At 34.0% G+C, this 12,449-nt stretch overlaps 1 protein-coding gene across 1 annotated transcript in view; it reads right to left on the minus strand.

The window, feature by feature from the left end:
• epb41l4a (erythrocyte membrane protein band 4.1 like 4A) overlaps nucleotides 1-12,449 on the minus strand; it is a 59,587-nt gene that overhangs the window by 5,147 nt on the left and 41,991 nt on the right. The window contains exons 11-16 of the mRNA XM_058788327.1: nucleotides 11,135-11,212; nucleotides 9,035-9,150; nucleotides 4,947-5,031; nucleotides 3,423-3,500; nucleotides 2,172-2,285; nucleotides 822-872 (exon numbers count right to left, since the gene is read on the minus strand). Of these exons, the coding sequence (XP_058644310.1) occupies nucleotides 822-872; nucleotides 2,172-2,285; nucleotides 3,423-3,500; nucleotides 4,947-5,031; nucleotides 9,035-9,150; nucleotides 11,135-11,212 (522 nt within the window). The remainder of the gene's footprint in view (nucleotides 1-821; nucleotides 873-2,171; nucleotides 2,286-3,422; nucleotides 3,501-4,946; nucleotides 5,032-9,034; nucleotides 9,151-11,134; nucleotides 11,213-12,449) is intronic.

Below are 12,449 nucleotides of genomic sequence, written 5' to 3' on the forward strand. Positions count from 1 at the left end.
TCCACACCACTCCAGTCCATCGGTTAACATCTTGTGAAGCCAAAAGCTGCATGTTTGCAAGAAACAAATCCATTTAATTTCTAACTTCAAACCATTACTTCTGGCCAAAATAGTCCATAATCCATAATAACGCTTCCTCCAGTGAAAAAGTCCATCTCCTGTTGTCTCTCACAACAAAATCCAGCCACATATTTGTTTAGAGCTGTTTTGGACTATTTTGGCTTGTAAATGGTGCTTGATCTGTGCAGATTTCGCTCCTGATTCAGACCAGACCATTTTTTCCCTGGAGGAAGCGTCATTATCCAGAAGCAATGGTTTGAAGTTAAAACATCTTAATGATGGATATGTTTCAGCTTTTGTTTTCTCAAGATGTTAATTGATGGACTGGAGTGGAGTGGGTTACTTGTGGATAATTGTGATGTTTTTATCAGCTGCTTAGACTCTCATTCTGACGGCACCCATTCACTGCAGAGGATCCATTGGTGAGCAAGTGATGCAATGCTACATTTCTCCAAATCTGATGAAGAAACAAACTCATCTACATCTTCTTGGATGGCATAAGAATGAGTAAATCTTCAGCAAATGTTCATTTTTGAGTGAACTATTTCTTTAGCACACTCCATTCTGCAAATTTTGTCTCAAAAAATGCAAAAAATATGTCTGGTTCTATTTAAAACCAGCCAGCGACAAACTCAAAGAAACTGCGTTGCCTTGAAAAGCATAACTTAGAAAAACAAAGACATGCACGACACCAAACATTGTTATATTATATTAGTTGTGAAGCTGTTGCGATCAAAAGGAGTGAACGAATAAAAGCGAACCTCCTCCTGTACTGTTTGTTGGCCTGTGGGTCGTCAGTGGTTTGACCTTTCCTGTTGAGACAAAACACAACGAAGGACGTTTAAAGAGAAACACTGACTGTTTCATCATCTCTGATAGACAGACACAAATGCCTGCGCTGCTGTGAAGATTTATCAGTATTTATTTATTCTCAGCCATTCTCTCATCAGTTCCTTGCCTGCGGCAGGATTCACGTCTTAATAATGCCCAGAGGCAAGAACTCATAACTAGAGTAACTTTCACCTCCTTTACTGCCAGACAGTAAGACTTCTGCTGAAAAATATAAATAAATAATCCATGTATTGTAGACTAATGTAGACCATGTAGACTAAAGTTAATTTAAAAAATATTCAGTAAAAATGTTTTATTTTATTTATATACTACTATAATTTCTTATTAAAATTCTGAACTGAGTGTTTATTTTCATACTTTCAGCTTTCATTTTAATTTAGGTTCAATTTCTAGTAATTTTGTTATGTGCTTTTTTGTTTATTTTAAACATTACTAGATATTCAATGTACTGAGTTCTCAATTTACAGTAAATCAAGAAATATTCATTCTGATGCAGCCAATGTTATTTTAGTATTATTTATAAACTATTACAGTTTTTATGAATATTTTGAATTTAATGCACATAAAATATGTGCTTTTATGTGTTCTTTGTTTATTTTAAATATTACTATTAGGTTTCTATTTGATCTATTTCAGTTGTATTATTTTTATTAATACATTTTTTTCCGGTTAGCAATTTTAGTGCTTTCACTTAAACTAAACAAAAATTTGAAATGTTGCCTTAATAAAAGCTAAACTAAAATTGAAAATAAAACTGAAAATATAAAAATAAAAACTAATTCAAAATATTAATGAATGCAACTAAACGAAATAAGTTTAAGTTGAAGTACTAAAATTAAAGTTATATAGAAACATTTAAAAAAACAACAACTATTGAAAATGACTAAAGCACATAAAAAATTAAAACAAACTAAGATTAAAATGACAACGGGAAAATAACTATTAAGTATAAGTTTTTCATCGAAAATTTCTATTTTACTTTATTCAAGCCAATAAATGTATGTATGTATGTATATATATATATAGTTTTAGTTAACAATAATAGTCCTGGATGCTACACTTTGTGTTTGGCTTCTTACTAAAAAAACAAAACACATTTGTTCCAGTTTATTTCCACTAGAGGGAGCAAATGCATCTGGATTGAGCTTCAGCGCTGATGTTCAAAGACTCTCATGCACTTCTTCAAATGCATCAACTCTCAAGGACATAAATGAGTCTGAATGCAGAACCGGGATTCATGCGAACACAATGGTGCACACCTGCGGCGGGCCAAGTGAGACGTCTCGTTCTCGCTGCCTCCTGAGGGTGTACGGCGGTGAGCTTTGGGGAATTTGGGAGATTTGTTCCGCTCGCTGGCCGAGTTGAACAGACCGCTGAGGAAAAACAATGACGGGACAGCTCAGAGAGGACAAGAATGCACAAACAAAACAGATACAAAAACTACAACGGCTTTAGTATGCAATACCATAATAAAATACCATAGTGCATGAATATGAATCAGTGCTAATATTGTTAACTAAAAGTGAAACTACTAAAAACTACTAGGTTTTGGTACCTGAAATAATGTTAACATAAAACAGAAATACTAGATGAATGACATAAAAAAAAAAAAACTTTAAGAAACTCGGAAATGTTGGCTTAGCAACTAAATAAAATAAGTTTAATAAAATAACCTTAAGTTGGAGTACTAAAATTAAAGCTACGCAGAAATACATATAAAAAATTTTTTTTTATAAAAATGATTAAACCACAACATTACTACAACAATCTTAAAATTAAAATGAAAGCTAAATGTTACTTATTTTATACAACTAAATGAAATAAAACAAGTTTAAGGTAAGTATTACAATTAAATCCATACAGAATTACACATAAAAAAACTAATAAAAACAATTAAAGCACAAAATTACTAAAATAAACTGAAAATATAAAGGTAAAAGCTGATTTATAAATAAATACAAATAAATGAAAGAAAACAAGTTTAAGTGCTAAGATTAAAGCCATATAGAAATATAAAAACAACAGTTAATAAAAATGAATAAAGCACACAACAAAATTATTAAAATTTAAAGTAAAATTACAAATGAAACCTGAAAATAAATGAATAAAATTCAACATATTAATAAATACAGCTAAATTAAATAAAAATATCTTTAAGATGAAGTACCAAAGCTATAAAAATATTTAAAATATGACTAAAGCACATAACAAAATTACTAAAAACTACAATACAGAAAAGAAACTAGTCTGATTCAAAATGTTAAGAAATACAACTGAAATAAATAAAATAAGTTGAAGTTGAGCATTAATTTTAAAGCAATATAGAAATATAAACAAATAATAAAAATGAAAAATTGAAAATATTGAAAAACTAAATTCTAAGTATTAATAATATAATAGTACTCAAATAATAAAATAACACCGGTATGAATCCAACAGCACCGTGGTAAATATAGGATACACTGTATGTGTGTTCATTGTTATTCATTTTTGAACTCTCAGTTCTGTACCTTTGTGGGGCGTCTTCCTCCCATGGTGCACTGGGCTTGTTCTGCAGCTCTGAAGTGCTGTCTGTCTTTGCTTTGGGACTTTGGGGAAATACAATGAAACAGTTGACACTCTAAAATGAGATCTCAATTTTTTCTCCTAGATTACCTGAAGAGCAAATGGAGACTGCGCTGAATCTCCTGCTTCTCAGATGTTTCTTCTGAGAAACAGACCCTGATGATCTCACATGGATCTCAATATGAGCTCATTCTCCCAGGATCCCGTGATCTGAGCTGCTTTGCACGTTCACTGACTGTATGTCAGCTATTGACACATTTGGGTCTATTTTTAGTTCTCTGAAGGAATTTTAGAAGAAACATCTGGGACAAAGTTGAAACAAAACATCAATGAAACAATTGAAAACTTCATCAAGTGTCTTGTACAACAAATGACTTTCTTCCTCAGTATTCTCGTCTTGTTTTCCAGCACAAATATCTAAACATTTTTTAATTCAAGATATGTTAAGACTTGTTTTCTTCAGACATGAAGTCTTTTTTTCTAAAACAACATTATTCATTATTATTTCTGCTTAAGAAAAAATATCTGTAAATGAGGTCTGACCACATTGGCAGACAGGTTTTTTTGTTTGTTTTAAGTTTAAACTCACTTATTTCTTGTCAATTTTTCAATATTTTTAAGTTATTTTGCTTCTCAAGTAAATGAATCTTGATTTAAGAATCTTTAGACACACTGCAAAAAAAAATTCTTCAGTATTTTTGTTTTGTTTTTCAGTACAAATATATACACATTCATAAAGCATGATGCATTTACTTACGAATCAAAATGACTTGAGATATTAAGGCTTGTTTTCTGAAAAAACATTATCAAAATTAAGTGAGTTTATGCTTAAGACAAGAGAAAATATCTGTAAATGGAGTCAGAAAAATAATCCCTTTTCCCTTTAAATTTATAGTTCATTTTCCTGTTTCCAGTGGCAAATTTTTGTTTTAATTTTAAGCATAAACTGACCAACTTTTGATGCATTTTTTCAGAAGATTTTCAGAATCCGAAGTTTTTGTTCTCAAGCAAATGTATCTTAGGAATATGCTAGAAAACAAGATAAAAATACTAAGAAAGAAAGTCATTTGCAGTTCAAGACATTTATTGAAGTTCTCAATTGTTTCATTGATGTATCAACTTTGTCTCAGATGTTTCTCCTAAAATTCCTTAAGAGAACTTAAAATAGACCCACATGAGTCAATAGTTGACATACAGTCTAGAAAATGAATTTGATTCTGGGAGAATGATGAGAAATGTCTAAGCTCATATTGAGATTCTCTTGAACTGGAGGAGATCTATATGAAATCATTGGGGTCTTTTTCTCAGGAGAAACATCTGAGATGCAGGAGATTCAGCTCAGTCTCCAATTGATGATCTCACTGAATGATCTCAAGAATAAAATCACTGTTTGCAGTGAAAATAAAAGCAATAAGACTCCAGAGCAATAAAACTCTGTGATCACATAACACTTAATGAGTGTTGAATACCTCTTGACCGGTGTAAGTGCAGTGCTTTTGAGGCCTTCACTCGCGTTCTCCGTCTTGGAGACCATCTGTCCTCCATTGCTCCGCCCTAAAGCACATAATTCCCAAACATGAGTGCTTCTGTGGCCAAAAAAATCAGTCTGATGATTCTGTCCATGCAGTTCAGCAGAACACTTCCTGCGTCCATCTGCATCCTCCACTCGAGCCCTCTCTAGTCTCTGCTCTATTGTTTAAGTGTGCGAGTGTTGGGCAGAACAATAGAGGTGCAGACGTGTGTCGAGGTCAGGAGTGACCCACACATTCCTGCCTCAGCCCAACAACAACAGCGTTTATCTCAATCGCATGCCTGCGGAGCGCTGAAGCAAATGCGCCAACCGATCAATCGCACACCTGAGCCTCATGTCATGTGACACTCTGGGTTTCTGTAAGTTAAAGAACTCAAAATGTTCTCGTTAGTCTAAAAACAGCTTATATTGAAGGCAGTTTGCCAAAACCACAGCTTGTGGAATGTTCTACTCTATGAAGTAATAGTGTGGATAAGCACTGCCTCCGCAGAAGATCAACGCCTACTTCTACATCTCTGCCTGTTTAGCCCCGCCCACTGATTCTACATCTCTGCCTGTTTAGCCCCACCCACCGATTCTACATCTCTGCCTGTTTAGGCCTAACCACCGACTATACATCACTGCCTGTTTAGCCCCGCTCACTGATTCTACATCACAGACTGTTTAGCCCCGCCCACCGATTTGTGCGTGTAGTGTTTGAGAGAGAGGTGAACACGCAGGTCTATGCAGAATCCAAACGATAAAGATGCTCTGAAGACAACAAGACACTGTTCAGTGCCAAGTTGTGGAAAAACAGTCTTTGCATCGCCTTCCTTCTGATCCCAATGTTAGGAAAGAATGGATGAACTTTTTTGAATGAAGATCCAGACTGCGTCAATAAGAACTCAGTGCTTTGTTTACTTCATTTTACCACGGATTTGTTTACAAACAACTCACAATTCGAGGCAGGATTTTCAAAAAGATTGAAACTGAAAGACGATGCTGAGCGACTATATTGGATCCGACAGTAATGTCGCAACACAAGTGTGAGTAACTGTTTTCATTACACGGTCACTATTGCTTTCTCTTCTTACAGATTGTTTGATATGTATAGAGTTATTTATAGACTGATAACAGCAGTCAGAAGAGAGAACGATGTCAAATTTACTGTCCCTGTAGTGTTAAAGGGTTAGTTCACCCAAAAATGAAAATTCTGTCATTACTTACTCACCCTCGTGTCGTTCAAAACCCATGTAGGGTCAGAGAGCTCTCAGATTTCATCAAAAATATCTTAATTTGTGTTCCGAAGGTCTTACAGGTTTGAAACGACAGAATTTTCATTTTTGGGTGAACTAACCCTAGGGCAGCACTTCTCAAAAGTCTGGATGTCCTTTTGGAGATGGTCTGAAATGAAAGCAAAGGTGAGATATTTAAAGTTTTCCTGCGTGACATTACTGTCATGACATCCAGTGAGTGTTTGGCGTAATCGGGCGACACTTCACCGCTGTGTAATGAGTTCATTTTTGTTATCACGTAATTATGGCAATTTTACTTATAGAAGTGTCCATTGTTTCCCATACACTGTTATTTGTGGCGGCCCGTCACTATCAAAGCTGACCGCCACAAATAGATTTTCCAAAAGGCTTCTACTTGGTTGAATAAACATGAGCACTGCACATTTCAAAATCAAAATGCGGTGCAGGTGTTTTTATATGAATGTACAGTTGTGTTCAAAATAATAGCAGCCCAACATCTAACCAGATCAATCACTGTTTTTGGTAGAAATTATATTTCTACATGGCAAATATTTTACTAGTAGGTGTGGTAGAGTAATAGAAAACCAACAGACCCAACAGTCATGATATACATGCTGCTGAATCTGTGTAATTGAATCATTAATTGAAAAGGGCATGTTCAAAATAATAGCAGTGTGGAGTTTAATTAGAGAGGTAAATCATTCTGTGAAAAAACTGGTGTCAAACAAGTGGCCCTCATTTAAGGACGAAGGCAGCAAATGTTGTACTGTGCATTTCTTATTTCATATAAAGAAGTGCAGAAAATGATAGGCTGCTCAGCTAAAATGATATCAAATGCTTTAAAATGGCAAACAAAACCAGAAAGATGTGGAAGAAAACGGAAAACTACCATTCGAATGGATCGAAGAATAGACAAAATGGCAAAGACTCAGCCAATGATCAGCTCCAGGGTGATCAAAGAAAGTCTAAAGTTACCTGTGAGTACTGTAACAATTAGAGGACGTCTATGTGAAGCCAAGCTATTGGCAAGAAGCCCCCGCAAAGTCCCATTGTTGAAAAAATGAAGAGGTTACAATTTGCCAAAGAACACATTGACTGGCCTAAAGAGAAATGGTGCAATATTTTGTGGACTGATGAAACAAGATTGTTCTTTTTGGGTCTTGGGGCCGCAGACAGTTTGTCAGACGACCCCCAAATACTGAATTCAAGCCACAGTACACTGTGAAGACAGTGAAACATGGTGGCGCAAGCATCATGATATGGGGATGTTTCTCATATGTGTTGGGCCTATTTACCGCATTCGAGTGTTCATGGACCAGTTTGAGTACATTAAAATATTTAAAGAGGTTATGTTGCCTTATGCTGAAGAGGAAATGCCCTTGAAATGGGTGTTTCAACAAGACAAGCACCCCAAACACACCAGTAAGCGAGCAGCATCTTGGTTCCAGACCAACAAGATTAACGTTATGGAGTGGCCAGCACAATCTCCAGACCTTAATCCAATAGAAAACTTGTGCGGTGACATCAAAAATACTGTTTCTGAGGCAAAACCAAGAAACGCAGAGGAATTGTGGTATGTAGTGCCACCGTCCTGGGCTGGAATACCTGTTCACAGCTGCCAGACTCCATGAAACACAGATGTGAAGCAGTTCTCAGAAACCATGGCTATACAACTAAATGTTAGTTCAGTCATTCACAAGAAAGCTAAATCTTCAAGCATTTTTCAGTTTATACAGTAAATGTTTGACTTTGTAAAGAAAAATGCAGACACTGCTATTTTTTTGAACAGCCAAATATTTCTTTTTTTCACTTTCTGTAAAGTAATAACAAATTTGCTAAATTTTTCTTCATGTTTTGATTTAGAATAGAATGCAATGTTCCCAATGCATTTGTGTGTATTGAAGTAAAAGTTATTATAAGGATTTTGAGCTTTACTCGCTTTTTTAAACACACTGCTATTATTTTGAACACAACTGTATCTTTGAAAAGAACCGACCGTCTCCAGAAAAGCTTGATTGCATTTTCATTTCGTCTTTACTGTAATGCCTAATAAAGTAGCGTTTGTAAGCGCAGCGCTTATTTGATTACAGCCGTTACCAGGGAAACCGCTATATCTCCCGCTTCAAAAGCACCTCCTGCTGGCAGAGAATGAATTTGCATTTGCAGGTCTCTGGGAAACACTGGTGTCTGTTAACAAACATAAACAAAACGCTTCAGAACTGTTTTAAGAAGGTGCTTAAGTTTTGAGCCATGTATTATTACTATGAATTAGGCTACTACTACTGCTACTACTATTACTGTCTTGTGCCCTGCAATAAACTTTTACTTATACTCTCTTTTATTTTATGAGGGGGTAAAAAAAAAAAGAAAATCGGCCAAACATATCGGCAAAAAAAAAAAAAAAAAAAAAAATAAAATAATATATATATATATATATATATATATATATATAATTGGCATAATTGGCCATCGGCTGCCCTGATTTCTAGATATTGGCATCGGCTAGAGAAAAACCCGTTTCGGTCAACCTCTATTGCTGACACTTTTTTGCCACTTTTGCAGTTGTTATTAATGTATTTTGAATGCAAAATGCACTTTATTTAAAAAAAAAAAAAATAGTGTTGATTTGTTATGCATGTTAATTAAAAACAAGTTTTGTAATAACTAATTGTTCCGGACCTTTGACATTGAGGAAAATTCAGAATTGGACCTTGGTCTGGGGTGTTCTGTGTGGTTGTTTGTCTCAGGAAACACCTCATCAGGTGTGAATCGGGCGTGGGGTGTGGCTCACCTGCGGGCTGTGTGCTTCTCTTTGGGTAGGTCTTGCTGCGGGTTCGGATCACCTGTAGGTCGGGTCGCGGCAGAGTCACAGACTGCTCTCGTCCGATCTGCATCGCAGTCTTTCCACTGGAAGCAGAGACAGACACGATGATTCACATCCTCCTGCACCACTATAAAAACATCATTAAAGGAATCCCTTTCAGGGCTCTAGACTGTGACCAAAATGGATTCGGTGTTCAAGCTAAAGTAAAGTAAAAGACCACTTCTTAAACCAGAGAAGGCATGTTGGTATTCTTGTGGGGGGAAAAAAACATGCAAGTCCTGTCAAACTGCAAAAAATTATTCTCTTACTTAGTATTTTTGTCTTGTTTTCTAGAATAAATATCTAGAGATTCTTGATTCAAGATGAATTTACTGTGCAAGTAAAATGACTTAAGATATTATGTTGCTTTCTGTAAAAATAAAATTATCAAAAAATTTTTTAGTTTTTGCTTAAAACAAGCAAAAATATCTGCCAATAGGGCAAGAAAAATAATATGTTTAGCTTTTGAATTAAGATAATCTTTCTTACCCCATTGGCAGATATTTTTGCTTGTTTTAAGAAAAAACTATAATTTCTTTTTTTTTTTTAGAAAACAAGACTTTGTATCTTAAATCATTTTACTTTTCAAGTAAATGCATCTTGATTCAAGAATTTCTAGATATTTATACTAGAAAACAAGACAAAAATACTAAGTGAGAAAATCTTTTTTTTTTGCAGTGCGCCGACAGCCAGTTTAGTTTTACTTTTCTTTTTGATTTCATTTTGAAAAGCTTGTTATCTTTGCTGTTTACCTCACATTACGCTTCAGGCTTTCTTTTATTTTTTTATTGATTTGATTCCTCAGTGTTTGCTAAACGTTCTGTAATTTATAAGTTGGTATATAATACAGCAAGTGGTGTATGCCATCCCTCATCTTATTCATTTCTGTTAATAAACATTATGTAAGCTAGTTTGTCATTGTAGCTTAATGTTTTATTGTTGTTGTGCTTTTTAATTAAGAATAACAATGAATCCATCTTTTGTTTTAGTCTTAAAAAGTGAAAGGTGTATAGATTCAAGCAAAACAGACAATTAGGCTATCTTTTCTTGTAAGACATGACAAGATCGCGAATTCGAAGCGAAAGCATCTAAAGCCTGGCTTATAACATAGCAAAGGAGGAACTCCCGTTCACAAAATTCAAATCACAAATAATACTACTGATGAAAAAGAACGGGTTGAATGTTAACCACTTTCGTTACCAACTTTTCCCAAAAAACTCTGGCGGGGAAAGAGTTAAAGGAACAGTTCACTCAGAAAATGAAAATCATGTTATTGTGTATGAAATTACTTAAATTTTCATTTGGCGAACTGTTCCTTTAAAAACTGGTGTTTAGTCCTTGATAGGTAGTAGTTTAAAGGTGCTGTCATTTTGTAATTTGTCAATTATTTGGCCTTTTATTCTTTGAGTTCGGCCCACATTTGGATGGATGTGATGCAGCCGTTTTATGTTTATTTAATGACTAACCCTGAGAATGTAATGACAGTAACATGAGTCACACATCCAGCATTATATCACTATCTGTGACTAATATCTGTCTGTACATATTAAAGGTAATTTCTCAATACCTCGTGTTTTGGGTTTTTATCTGGTTGTAGATTTATGACAACTTCTCAATACCTCCGTTCAAAAAGTTTGGGGTCAGTAAGATTTTTTAATATTTCTGACAGAAGTCTCTTCTGCTCACCAAGGCTGCATTTATTTGATACAGTAAAAAATGTGAAATATTTTTATTATTTAAAATACCTGTTTTCAATTTGAATATATTGTAAAATGTAATTGTTTGCTGTGATCAAAGTTGAATTTTCAGCATCATTACTCCAGTGTCGCACGATCCTTCATAAATCATAATAATATGGCGATTTGCTGCTCAACAAACATTTCTGATTATTATCAATGTTGAAAACAGTTGTGCTGCCCAATATTTTTGAGGAAACTGTGAACTGTCACTTTTGATCAATTTAATGCATCTTCGTTGAAAAAAAGTATTAATTTCTTAAAAAAACCCCAAAAACTCTGGTTTACTAACCTGTAGCGATGCTTCGAGCCCAGATAGTTGAATTTGGACAGTTTCCTTGTTAGTGAATTAGACTCGTTCTCTGGCATTCTGTGAAAGACATTTTAAGAATATTTACAAAAATATCAACATTTAGATGAACAACCTCACAGGATTTATGTGTTTTTATTCATTCGCCATCTCATTTTCACTCCTGATGAAACATGGATGTCATTTAATAGTCTCCTTCCAAACATCTGTGGGGCAAATCTGTTGTTTACAGCCATATTTTAATGAGCTAAATTACAGAACGAGTGTTAAGGAGAGCTTTCCTCTCATTAAAATTCAAAAGCTGTAAACGCGCAGCTCTGATAAAACGCAGAACCAACCAGCAGAGAAATTAAAAGCCAAAACATAATGAGAGATCAGACTAGAACTGAGGAACGCCATGTTCTGTATAATTTGTTTCCACTGTGTTTCTACTGGATAAAACATTCAGAGATCTGCGTGTTATGATGACAGAACATGATCCGGCTTGTTTTTAAAGTCTGGACGGTCCTGTTTCAGCTTAGCGTTTCAGATGTGTTCAGCTCTGTACACACGCCACATAAACAACAGTAATAGTGAACAACACTAACAATCAATAATTAATTATAAATATATTAGTTGACAATGGAGTTCTACAGCTTTTAGTAGTTGTTAATTTCAACCAGGGTTTTTACAGTTAACTGAAACTAAAATGAAAACTGAATCCATAAAGCTAAACATTTTTGTTATTTAAAATAAAACAAAAAATAAGTGAAAAAAAAAAAAAATGCTAGGAGCTAAATCGACAGTTATCATTTTCACATAGTTTAATGTGATGTACTAAAATAATTAAAACTAAAATTAAAAAATAATGTTAAAAATGTCATAAAAATTAGCATGAATTTATTGGTGCTTTTAATGTAATCAGGTTCATTCACTCATATTCATTAATATTTTTAACTTAAATAAAATTAGTTAGTTAAAATGTTACCAAAAAGAGCTCAGTTTGTAAGTTACCTGATAAAATAGATGATCATATGAATATATACATGCTATATAATAATGTATACTGAATGATGCATGTCCAAAAAACTGAATTAAAAAATTCAAAACTAAAAAATGTTAGTTTCTGCATGTGATCAGTTATTTTAGTATTATTTACATACTTCTTAGTTTGTTTTTTACAGAATTGTCTTTTATATTGATACTTTTAGTTTTCATTTTAAGTTTAGTTACATTTTTAGTAATTTTGATGTGCTTTTGTCATTTTTATCCGTTTGTGTTTATTTATTTATTATTTATTTAAAAAAAATACTGTTTA

The sequence above is a fragment of the Onychostoma macrolepis genome, chromosome 10, assembly GCF_012432095.1.
Source record: "Onychostoma macrolepis isolate SWU-2019 chromosome 10, ASM1243209v1, whole genome shotgun sequence".
NCBI classification, from domain to species: Eukaryota; Metazoa; Chordata; class Actinopteri; order Cypriniformes; family Cyprinidae; genus Onychostoma; species Onychostoma macrolepis.